Source organism: Hipposideros armiger, unplaced genomic scaffold (genome assembly GCF_001890085.2).
Source record: "Hipposideros armiger isolate ML-2016 unplaced genomic scaffold, ASM189008v1 scaffold_29, whole genome shotgun sequence".
Taxonomy (NCBI): Eukaryota; Metazoa; Chordata; class Mammalia; order Chiroptera; family Hipposideridae; genus Hipposideros; species Hipposideros armiger.
This window is the reverse complement of record NW_017731379.1, coordinates 6,226,104-6,239,076: the sequence shown is the minus strand read 5'-3', so window position 1 is coordinate 6,239,076 and position 12,973 is coordinate 6,226,104. Positions and strand designations below refer to the sequence as shown.

Below are 12,973 nucleotides of genomic sequence, written 5' to 3'. Positions count from 1 at the left end.
CAGCCTACGCCGTCGCCGATGACTCACGGCAGCCCAGCTCCAGGTTGAGCTGTTGTTCAGCATCTTAGCTGTAGAGGGCAGTGTCACTGGATCTCATACTTGGGATCCGAACTGGGGCCTTCTGGCATCCCAAGCCAGCTCTTAACCAACGCGCCACTCGGCCGGCCCTATCTAACATTTTTTACACACCAGGTGAGGGTATAGGTAGTAATTAGTCTGCAGTGAGACCACACAGGAGTGCACTGCAGACTGTACATGGACACCACTGAGGATTCATTTCTCTAAGTACCCATGCTTTTACAGTTACAGTAGCTTTTTTCACCAGAAGAACAATCATCCTCTGCTCAGATAACTTTCCTGATTATACCATCTCATTTCCTCTTGATAACTGGGAGGTCCTTGGTCTATAAAACTTAACTTGAATTTCCCACTGCATGAAGAATAGTATATATTCTACAGAGGAAGTGTTAGGTGTGAATTGTCATGAAGATGTTAATATAAATGCATAAAATAAAAATAAATGCATAAATGTAAATGACACAAACCAGCATCTATGTAGTTAGATTCAGTTGGAACAAAACAATACAAACTCCAGGAACTCTGGATTAGAGGCTCAAAGCAGAGAAATCAATACTAGAAGAAGAGGCATGATTGAGGCTGTGTGAGAAACTTCGCTCTTTACATCATTGCTTCATTTTAGGTAGAATTTAAAGTTAATGAACCAAATTGCCAGTCAGTAGTATAATCTCTGTTTTTGAAGGTGAAGAAATTGGGGCCCAGAAATGAAACTTGCCTAAAACTGACAAATCTGGAATTTGAATGCACATTATTGTTTAGAAACCCCTTTCTTCTTCTTCCTACCTTGTTAGTCCCAACTTCTAAGATGCTAGAAAAGACTTGTTTCTTCCCATTGAAGGTGCCATGAAATTATTCCCATCAAAAGAGGGCTGCATTGCTTTCTCCAATAAAGGAAGTCACGGAATATAGTGCTGCATCTCAGTAGTGATGCCCGGCTCAGGGAAGCAGAGTGCACAGCCTTCAACTCCATGTCGCGGCTCCTTAGTATTTATTTACTTAAGCTGGAAGTTACACTAGCCAAGTTTCATATCCCCCTTTCGCTTTAATACCCTCTTTATCCATGGAATCAAACTCCCTCTTGTGGTAGAAGCGCATTTCCTCTGGGCACAGACTGCAGGAACTCAGAGGGAAAAATCATCTGTTTTAGTTGAGATGAGTGAATTGTTATCTAAGGTTTTATCTTGTTTATGTGAGTTTAAGGTTAGTTGGTTTAGAACAAAGAAAGACTCAGTCCTGGAAAACAAAACAAATCTGTCTTTGCCGTATGAAATCTATGAAAAAAGACAGGACTGTTACTCTCCTGGCTTCTAGTGAATTGAAAAATCACACAGGCTCTTTGATCCCACTATTATCCTCAGTATAATACAGATTCTTTCGTGCTTCTTTTCAATGTGAAATAAGCAGTGAATTTCAGAGTACTTCTTATTGCTGTGGCATATCAGGAGAACAGTTGGGTTTTTTTAATAACAGTAGCATTTTTGTCATCTTGCCAGTCTTCACAGTGTTTTAAAGACCGAATCTTCACCATGTCTTTGCATGGCTATCCTCAGCTGACAGAATGTGGATACGGTTGATGGAGTAATGCCGCCGTCCCCCCTTCCCCCACAGGTGCCCCGGCCCTAATCCCTGGAACCTGTGAATTAGATACTTTACATGGTAAAAAGGGCTTTGCAGATGAGATTCAGGGTCTTTAGATGGGGAATTTATCCTGGATTATCCAGGTGGGTCCAGTGTCATCATAAAGATCTTTATAAGAGGAAGGCAGGGTAGTGAGAATGAGAAAAAGTGGTATGGCAGCCGAAGCACAGAGAGAAAGGTTGGCAGATGCTACGCTGTTGGCTTTGAAGATGGAAGATGGGACCATGATCCAAGGAATATGCAGGCAGGCTCTAGAAACTAGAACAGGCAAAGCAACAGATTCTCCCCTGGAATTTCCAGAAGAAACGGAGCGTTGCCAACCCATTTTAGAATTCTGACCTCCAGAGCTGTAAGAGAATAAATCTATGTTTTAAGCAACTAAATTTGTGCTAATTTGTTATAGTAGCAATAGGAAAAATTATACAAAACATCATAGCCAAGAATGGTTATATTGTAACCAAAACCAAAGTCTAGAGTTGCTTGTGGAACCTGTGTCTGCATCACTCTTTATGTCAGTCATATTAGGCTGGGTTGTGCTGTGGTGACAAACCAGATCCCCCCCAACCTACCTTAGCATGTAAAACAACAAAGCTTATCTCTTGCTCCTGCCACATGCCCATCTTGAGTTGGAGGGGTCTCTGAGCCAAGTCCTTCTCACTCAGGGACCTGGATTAACAGAGCCTCCACCACATGGAACATAGCTGGTCACCAGGAGAGGATCGAGGGAACAGGACATATATATAGCACATTGGTCTTAAAGGCTTCCTTCCAGAAGTGACTTACGCTCATAGTCTTGACCGTGGCAAATTACACGGCCATGCCTAATTTAAGGGACTAGGGAAGGCCTGTCCTACCATTTGTCTGGAAGAAGGCGAATGAGAATATTGGTGAAGAACACAAATTACTACCAAAATCCCGTTCCTTAATTTTGATTTTCTTGGACATCACTTTAGCAATTTATTACTGGCTTAAGATTTGGGATTGTATATCCCAGCCTGGCTCTGGGACTTGTCAATGTATAATATAACTTTTTAAAAATATTTATTAAATCCAATTAAAGTAAATGATGTTCAATTTAAGGTGGCCTGTAGAGGGCACACCTTCTATGGAATTACTGCCATTGATTGGTGTCACTCTGTGTACTATTGGGTTGTCGGAAAAGCCATGACGCATTTTTGCAACGGAAAACAGAAACAATACGTCATAGCTTTTCCGACAACTCAATACATCAGTCCCCCTGCTTATAGATGTGTATTCATAGAGGTTAATTTCATCGTTTGAAAGATTAACTTGACCACAGGACAGTTTATGCAGAGCCTTAAATTTTTCACTGGAGATTACAATATGACCTTTCCATTTGCTTCTCTTATGCCATTGGTAAACAGATATTAAAGGGCTTTTATTAGTTTGATTGATTTTAAGATTTCGAGTTTTCCCAGGTTCTAATTGTTTCTTAAATAGTCCTTATTCAGTTACATGATAAATATCTGTAGTGTGAGTTATAGATGTGCTCTACTATGTTTTTAACATCTTCAGAAAGCTTGTTAGGCTTTATTTGTCAAAGTGAGTAATTGCAATAATCATTTAGACTATTTTATCCTTTCTAGAGCACTTTTTATGTATCTCTGAGGGCCCCAACACCAACTAAGGGCGAGAGGGAGGAAGGGAGGGAGAGCAAATGAAATTGTTACCATTTTACAGATGACAGACTTGGACAGCAAACAAATGATAGTCCCACCTGCTGGTAGGTTTGACCAAAGTGTCCGTGATTGTGCTAAAAAAGAAAAGAAAAATCATCCTGTGGCTTGGCCAAGGCCGCGTAGGTTTATTTCAATCACCTAGATCAGCATCCACATGAACACAGTTGAAACCTCCATCTCCCTGTTTCTTCTTTGAGAATTGTTTATCCTTCCATCCTTAGGTAAGATTTGAATGGATTCAGCTCAGGTTAGATTAAGAAAGGTTTATGGAGCTAGTATATTGTTTCAAATTAGAAAGGGTTAGGGAAGCATCATATATAATCTATACATTTTTCTAGGTAAGAGCCTTTTCTTTCTGGAGAAGAATAATACAGTTTTGCAAATACAAATCAGTGTAGTAATTCCTCAGCAGTTCAGCCTAAAATAAGTATGGAAAATGTAGCTATTATTTTGGCAGGACTTGGCCATCATCCTGGGTCACCTCAGTATCCATGAGGACAAACCCACCACACTCCCAGGTCCTTCACCACTGGATTCCAGGACCCTGGTCTCCATTTCGCTTCAGCCACCCATTGTCATGATCACACTGGACCGTGTTATCACATTAAACTGCAGTACCTGTGCAATCTTAAATTCACACATCTTTCTGAGCCCAAATCGGTAACCCTCTGACTTTGTCACACCTGTCTTGTACTGCTCTTATTTCTGGTTCTCAAGACAGGATAATTGTTTAACCCACTACTTGGTTCTTATCATCTCCCTTCCATCTTTACTTCCTTTCCTATCTGCTTAGTCCTTAGCTTTTGAGGTTTTTATTTCTGTCCTAGGATAACCAGCTATCTCGGTTTGCTCAGGACCCAGGGATTTCCTCAGAGCTAAAAGCAGAACAGTCTCGCACAAGCCAGAATGTTGGTCACCCTAGTCTGTTGTTACATCCACATGTGGACAGACTGGATGACGGGACTGCAGGCGTCTCTCCAGCTCCATGTTCAGTGACGTCATATTGGCAGCTTGAGTGGGAGTATATAACAAATATATATTAAAAAATTTGGGGGCCGGCCGAGTGGTGTGTTGGTTAAGAGCTGGCTTGGGATGTCAGAGGGCCCCGGTTTGGATCCCACATATGAGGGCCAGTGACACTGCCCTCCACAGCTAAGATGCTGAACAACAGTTCAGCCTGGAGCTGGGCTGCCGTGAGTCATCGGCGACAGCAAAGGCTGCAGCCCCTGCTGCAGTGGGTTGCCATGGGTTACTGTGTGTAGCCAGCAGCCGCCGTGAGCGGCCATCCAGAAGCCGGCAACTGATCTGCGTCACCCGGGAAGAGCGCAATGATGGTGCCAACTTGGGCCAGTGAAGCAATATCCTCCACAACTAGACTGAAGAACAAAAGGACAGCAACTTGTCTGTTCCCCTTCCCCCAATTCCCCAGGGCTGTTCCCATCCCCCAATTCCCCAATTTAAAAAATATTAAAAAAAAAAAAAGAATCCAACTCTTCTGAATCATTTTTTTGCTTTGGTGGTCTTTTTGTTTTGTTTTGTTATTTAAGTATTTTTCTTAACTGAGGAGTAACTTACAGTGAAGTGCACAGATCTTAAGTGTATAGTTGGATCAGTTTTGACAAACGGATACAGACTCCATCAATATATGGAGTATTTTCCTCACCCCCTAAAGTTCCTCTTGTGCCTTCCCTGTTAATCCCCTGATCTGGTTCCAAAACATCCACTGGTCCATTTTCCCTAGATTTCCATCACCATAGATGTGCCTGTTCTAAAACTTTATATAAATGAAGTTATGTAATATATATTGGGTTGCCGGAAAAGTCATGACGTATTTTTTCTATTTTTCATGGAAAAATGTGTCATGACTTTTCCAATATATACACACACTCACATATGTATATACACACATATATGTGTGTGTGTGTGTGTGTGTGTGTGTGTGTATATATATATGTTTTTGTGTTGGGCTTCTTTTGCTTAGCATGTTTTAAAAATTCATCTATGTTCTGTGTATCAGTTTGATTTCTTTTATCTTAGTAATATTCCATTGTATTAATATACCATGGTTTTTTAAATCCATGTTATTGTTCATAGACACATGCTATTTCCAGTTTGGGCTAATATGAACAGAGCTGCTATGAACACTTTTTATACAAGACTTTTGTTAACATACATGTTTTCATTTCTCTTGGATAAATATAGCAAGTTCATATAGTAGATGTATATTTTAACTTTTAAGAAATTAAGAGCATTCCAAAGTTGGGACCTGCCTTTTTAATCATTGGGCTACACTCTCCACATTTCATAGACTTGTTTGTTGTAAGAAATAAATTAGATAATGCATGTAAAGGGCTTAGTGTGGTGCTTAGCACAAGTAAAGGCTTGACTTCCTAATGTGTTATATTCACTGTCTCTCGCCGGTAACTTCCAGATTTCTCATTCTTGAGCACTAGGCCTCCGTATCCATCTGCCTGCCTGTACAGCATCAGAACTTGGCTGTCCCACAGGCAGCTCCACCTTAGCTCGTATGAAACAGCTCTTCTCCCACCCTCCATCCCAAACCTGGTTCTGCTCTCCTGTGCCTTATTATGGTGAATCCTCTCAGTTGCCCAAGCTTCTCCCCTCCCCACACATCTAACTGATCACCCAGGCTTGTTGATTCTACGGCCTAAGTAGCTGTTTCATTTGTCCACTTCTGTCCGTTCCCCACTGTTGTTACCTTAGTTCTGACCTTCAGTAGCTGTCTCCCGGAGTGCTACAACAGCCTTGTAACTGAGGCCCATACCTTGAAGGTTCCCGCCCTCAATTCATTGCCTACACTGGAGCCAGACATGTCTGTCCCTAATACAAACCTGGTCCTGTCATGATCCAGTTAGAACCCTTCACGGCTTCCCTGGATAAGGTCTCAACCCTTTAATTCCTATAAAGACCTCATACTCCAGTTTCATCTCCTATCTCCTTTCATAAGCTTGGCTCCCACCCCCTAGATTTCTTCCCATATCCGATTTTTTACCTGGGCTGCTTGTTCTACGTAGAATAAAGATCCTTCCCTCCCCTACCTCATCCACCCCGTCCCCTTCACCTAGCATGTACCCATCAGGACTAGGCCAGGAGGTCTCTGAGTTGTAGGAAGCATTCTCTGCCATCATGTTCCTTCCCCCTGGGGTTGGGGTAAGTGCCCACACCCCTTGTGTGCCATGGCACTTGGCACTTACCCGTAGAATGGCTCTTGTCGCACTGTATTGCCTGATACCCACCTGGGTCCCCACCCTAGACTGACTGAGTTCTCAGAGGACAGGGACTGGTTTTCCTTGTTAGCATCCCTACTTCCTAGACCACAGCAGGTATGAGCCAGCTACACATCATCTTAGCATCTCCATCTTAATTTTGAGTGTGGAAGGCAAATCAGTTAAGTGTTTGGGAAGTTGAGTGATTGTATTGGTGGCATTGGAGAGTTTACTGAATATGCTGTTGGACCTACTGGGGATGAATGGTCAGGGAGCGAAGCCAACAGCATTTGGAATTGCTGGCCTCTTAGCCATTTGTCTTGTCCTCACAGCCCGATGAAAATTCACTGGATTTTTCCTCTTGTATGCTACGGCCCGGGATTAAGAACGCCCAGGAACTCGCCTGTGGAGTGTGCCTTTTAAATGTGGACTCCAGGAGCCGGGTAAGTCCCATGCTTCCCCCTTCAGGTGACAGCGTGCTTCCCCAGCATGACCTGGGAAACAGCCCCATCTATGCTTCACTGCAAGGCCTGTGCCCAGAGGCGGTGGGGATTTTATGAAGCCCTGAAATCTGACCACAGGAGCAGGTGTAGTCTTTCAGAAGGGCAGTGGGGAAGCTGCGGAGGGAACGGAGTGGATGCGGCTCTTCCCTCTGACGAGCAGGCTGTTTGCACTGTGCCCGCAGCACCCAGTGCACAGTAGGTGGTAACGAGAAAAGCTTTAAACCCGGAAGCGTTTGCTTGCAGGCAAGAGGCTCTGTTCTGGGAATTGTGTTGACCTTATGGTTTCAACATTATTTCAGAAAGAAGAGAAGCCGGCAGCGGAACATCCTAAAAAAGTATGAACCAGTTGACATTATCTTAGCGTCTCAATCTTAATTTGAGTGTGGAAGGCAGATCAGATGATTCCACTGCCATCCTGACCTGTTCCAATCATGAGTCCTTTACTGAGTCATCCTTGTTCCCATGTTTGATTTGATCAACTAACGTGTCTGTGTGGGTCCCCGTTGGCCTTGTGTGCATGCTTGTAGCTCATGACTGGCCTCTGGTGCTGCGGTTCTTTTTCTCCGTGATGAACAGGGTAACAGAATGAGCACCTCCTGGAAGACTGGAACTTGTAGTGGCACACAGAATGAGAGCAGAGAGCTTCAGGCTTTGGCCATTAGCAGACAAAAACAAATCGTTTGGGTTTTAGAGTTTTGTTTTGTTTACTTGTAGTGCTTTAGAAAACACCCCAGGATGTGGTTCAGGTTAGGACTGGCTGGCTATAACTTATCTATAAGCATTACTCATTTGGAAATCTTTTTTTTTTTTTTAACTTTTTTTTTTTAAAGATTTTATTGGGGAAAGGGAACAGTGTTTTTTTCCTGGACCCATCAGCTCCAAGTCAAATAGTAGTCTTCAATCTAGTTGTGGAGGGTGCAGCCCACTGGCCCATGTGGGAATCGAACTGGCAACCTTGTTGCTAAGAGCAGGTGCTCTAACCAACTGAGCCACCTGGCCATCCCAGAAATAATTCTTAATGTGTTTAATCATCATTTTTTGCAAACCTTGTACCTATTTGGACTTTTTAACTATGTCGTTTCAGTTATGAGCTCCCAATGGCATTATACCCTAAGAGTTTCTAATCTTTTGTTTTCTTTCATGATAGGACTGTAATCAGCCACAGAAACTTAAGGGATGACATGTTATAGTCAACTGCCAGCCTTAGGGGAAGGGCTTCCTTCATGAGGGATAAAAATTTAGCCATAGCCCTTGGCTATTTTTATTCCCCATATTGTGACACTCCCCCCAACCCCCATAGACTGTCTGCCTTTTCTATGAAAGATCATATATTCATATATATATATATATATATATATATATATATATATATATATATATATATATATCTTTAATTAGCAGCAAAAAACTTTACTTGACTTTCTGTAGCCACCTGCTCAGCTCAGCTTTTGTATGTGTGCCAGTTCGGCCTCTGCCTCTGACCTGAAGAAGTGTATGTGCCAGTTGCTGACCGGCTCTTAGGTGCACAAGAAGTCTGACTCGCCCCACATGTCTGTTTATTTCCGGCAGGCATTCAACTCCGAAACAGACAGTTTCAAGCTGGCTTATGGAGGACACCAGTATCATGCCAGCTGTGCCAACTTCTGGATCAACTGTGTGGAACCCAAACCTCCTGGTCTCATCCTGCCTGATTTGCTCTGAAAAGCTACTCTGTGAAGTACCAACCGGGTTTTGTTTTTTTCTTTTTTGTTTTTGTCACACCCATGAGTGACAGGGATCAATGAACAGAATGCAAGTACTGCAAAGTTCACCTCCATGAATCTATATGAAGAATTCCCCAAGAGGTGGGGGGTGAGGGGCTGCTTAAGTTCCCTCTTCCTACAGACAGCCCAAATGTGTCCTCTGGTTCCCACTGCCAGTCCTTGGGGGCTGAGGTAAAATTGCCCTCCCCAAACTGCTTGTGGCACCAGACATTGGCTAACTCATCTCCTGCTCTCTTAAGGTGTTTTAAAATATGGACCACGATTTTCTGCATCCGAGGAATACTTTGCTGCTGCAGTATTGAAACTGTGAAGAATTGACATTTGAAGAAAACTAAATTATTATTGTAGGACTGGAATTGGCAAGAATGTTTTGAGCCAGTGCTTATTTATAACTAGAACACTTACTGTCCTGTGAAGTAGAGTGCATTTATCCTCATTGTGTTCATGTCTGAAACGAATAAAAATGGGAAATTGTGATTAAATTTATGTGCTTTCTATCAAAAAAATTATGCTTGTCCCCATTGGACAATGGCATGTGAGGGCAGACTGACCAACTCTGCTGTGCAACTCAACCGATTTCTCTGCTCCTTTCATTTCTGAAACTACCAACTGTCAGGAAGACTTTTTCTCAGAGCCTGCCTGGTGGGGCACATGGCAGTGAAGAATGTTCATTTTGACAGAGGCCCAAATCCTTGTATGTCAGGATGAATGTCCTTCCCCTTAGGAGCCTTCGCTGAAAGCCTCCTGTTTGACCTCACACAAAGACTGCACATGGTATTTTTTTCAGACAAGACTTGGAAAGGCAGTGGAATGAAATATCTTTTCAGTGGCCTCTGTCCAGATTTCCAGAAATGTCTGCGTAGGGACCAGTCCTGCCTGACTCTGCAGTATCTGTGTAAGACACCTGAAAATTCAGGGTTAGAAGGTGGAGCTCTTGGCCTAGTGAGGCGAGTAGTGTGATGTGTATTTATGGTAGAGGTGTACAGCTTAGAAGAAGCGGAAGAAAGTTGTTCAGAAACAGCACTGAATTATAAAAGGAAAAGGCTCATGCCTCTAATGTAGGAAATTTTCTTTGCCACTTAACCTGAATGCATAAAATCAGGGGAAAAGAGAAAACCCAAGTGGTTATGTACTGTGTTATCTCTGGGAAGAACACGCCAATCTAGGACACACATTTCTCTGAATTAATTATGTGCTTTATGAAGAGACTTTGAATCTTGTGTGTTTCACTTGGTAGGACTTAGGCTTTCTGACCTAGACTGTTTTTATTTGTAAACTGGAAAAGTTGGTTTTGCCTATATAATTGCTGCTTTACATAATTAATTAGATTATTTTCCCTTTTCAGGACAAAACTGGAACTCTGTTTTGTTCCATCTTACACCTTTTACCTCCATCTCCTCCGAGAAAGGTATAGAACGTTTTCATTACCCAGTGATTGATGGGGCTCCGCTTCACTTTGCTGCGCACGGTGAACATTCCAACAGAATGCAGAGAGGTGTTGATGAGATAAATCTGCATTTCTTTCTCCTTTGCTTTAGATCGGGTCGGCAAACTGCGGCTCTCGAGCCACATGTGGCTCTTTGGGTACGTACATGTGGCTCTGAAGTAAAATTGAAAATGAAACTATCATAGTTTCATTTATAAAATTTTTAAAGGATATTCACATAATGGTGATTTCATTTGTTTTATGGCTCTCGAATAATTTTTAAATTGTTGTGAGGGACAGGATTGGCTCTTCTGTCTCAAAAGTTTGCGGACCCCTGCTCTAGATGATTCCGTCCTCAGCTACTAAGGACTGAGACAGTTGTCCCTGGATTGTTGCTTTCAGAGCCTTTGCCCTCCACAGGGCTGGTGGGGTGTCAGGATCACACATGTGGCCAGTTTCTAGCAGGCTTTTCCTGAGGCCTCTGTGCCCCAGTTCAGCCTGAGTAGCACCTAGGGTTTCAGCGTAGCACCGGAATTCAAGCCGGCTTCTAATTGGTCTTGTATAGTCCCTAATAGACCATAACAAAACCTACTTCTGCGGTAATATCACCCAGTTTGACAGAATTTACATTGCTGAGACATTTTTTGGAAATGCTATAGGGACTATTCTGTCAGAATGGCCTGTGTTAGTAATTTTTTGAAATATGCTCACTTGATAACTAGATTGGTTTCCATTCCTGGATATGTTCCAGAATGCCTCAGATAAAATGTGTAAGCATACCTACTGCTGGCCTTGCCACGTATGGTACGTTTAGTCACCCCATGGGTGGTGCAAGAGGAAAATTCAGCAGCTATTAACAAAAAGCCTTTGTTATGAAAAGTAGTCATTACTTTCATTATCTGTTTAATATTGGAAATGTTTTATTAGACACCACCAATAAGGACTTGGGGTATGTGGAATACCAGTGCATTGATTTTCTTTATTCAAGTTTATTAAAATGACTCAGCGTTGCATTCAGCTTCACCTCAGCTCTTGTTAGCCAAGAGCCCGGTGTCCTTGGAAACAGTAACCAAGGTTACTTATTTCCATACTGTGTATTGTGCAGGCAGCTTCACCCTACTGCTTGAGTGACGATTAATAAGCACTTTTCTTTTTTGGTATTGTATTTTGCCTTTAAATATTTTATGGCTTGGTATGTAATTTTTGTCTGGACATGCTTGAGGTAGAAGTGGCAGAGAGTACATTAGGATGTTATCCATGCTTTATTTTTCCTGTGGCTACTAGTTAGCACTCTATATAGGATGCTTATTTTAAATTGAGTATTTTATATGCGTATACATATTTTTGTTTAAAGATGCCTTCCACTTGCCTTTTACTTAATATCTACTGTGTTTTTAAGCTTCGAAAAGATTATAGGGTCTTTATGTTATAGAAATTTGAAATGCTTGCCCTGCACTGGGGATCGCTACAAAAATGGTCCTAACACCTTCTAGGTCACACGCCTTCCTTTGTGACCAGCTAATACACTCTGACATTTAGATTAGAAAGGTGTTAGGCTTCCCAAGTGCTAAGAATGTTATTAGTTATTACCTCCCCATAATAGTGTTTGCCAGGATTTCTGCAGGAAATTTTCCTTAATTACCAAGAACATCTGTCACCAGGTGTTTTCTTACTATGGTACAATGATGATTTTGGATTGACTACCAGACTTACAGTTTGTCTTCATACTAACGAAGCCCCAGCCCCCATGGCCATAGGATCGCTTTCTTCTTTTCACTGATGTTTGATCATGTGCCAGTGTAACATTTTATGGGTTCCTCTGATTTCCCACAGAAACTATTAACTTTATTTCAATTTTTCTATTTAGAGAGTAATGATGCGTGTTTATAAAAGTGGGCAAATGGTATGAAACAAGACAAGGTAAAATTTAGATGGAAACCATTGCCACAGTCCAGGTAAAAGCTGGAGGATGTAGTTAATATAAATGTGCTGCCACGGGCACTGTACTTATGGCTTCTTGCCAAAACAGACCAAAAATCTAGAGAATTAGTCCAGTGATAAGCTAGCTACAACCTACCTGGCAAATGAAGTAAAAAAAAAAAGCAGTGATGTGCCAAGTGGCTCCCCTATCTAAAAGTAAGGGGCAGCCTGGTAACGGCCAGTTCCCAGGAACATGGAATAGAGAAGAACTAATTAAACTACCGAGTCCCTGAGGAGTTGTGTTGTCAGATTGATTAGGAACAGTGAACAGGGTCACATTTCTAAGTTTCAACAAAGGAAGCCATTGTTATTTGTTTATCACTTGTATGAAGGTTTGGTTTAGGGCATTTGTGTGTTCATAGTCAAGCAAAGGAATACCTTTTGTTAAAATCCCATTTCTTCGATGAAGGAGCACTGCTTTGGTGCGCTCCAATTACCAAGAGACAACTGAAAGCTACCTTTAATCGGTGTACACTCTGCTTTGTCCAGCACTGTGAATGATATTAATATCTGCCCATCTGCAAGGATGTCAAATGTTGGCATGATGCAGCTGGGCTGTCTATTTTAAGTAGTGTTCATCATTGTCATAGGAGCCGTGTTTAACACAATTATTGGAGAGCATCTTCCATCAACACACACACACTGAAATTCTTCTTAG

General features: G+C 42.1%; 1 protein-coding gene across 9 annotated transcripts in view; it reads left to right on the top strand.

Moving 5' to 3' along the window:
• SYNRG (synergin gamma) overlaps window positions 1-9,391 on the top strand; it is an 81,573-nt gene extending 72,182 nt beyond the window's left edge. For 7 of the 9 annotated variants that reach the window (XM_019636689.1, XM_019636690.1, XM_019636691.1 and 4 more), the window contains 3 exons: window positions 6,976-7,086; window positions 7,446-7,481; window positions 8,716-9,391. In XM_019636689.1, coding sequence (XP_019492234.1) covers window positions 6,976-7,086; window positions 7,446-7,481; window positions 8,716-8,847 — 279 coding nt within the window. In that variant the 3' untranslated portion in view covers window positions 8,848-9,391. The remainder of the gene's footprint in view (window positions 1-6,975; window positions 7,087-7,445; window positions 7,482-8,715) is intronic. The other 2 variants (XM_019636697.1, XM_019636694.1) reach the window with 1 other exon arrangement.
• Window positions 9,392-12,973: the final 3,582 nt, after the last annotated feature.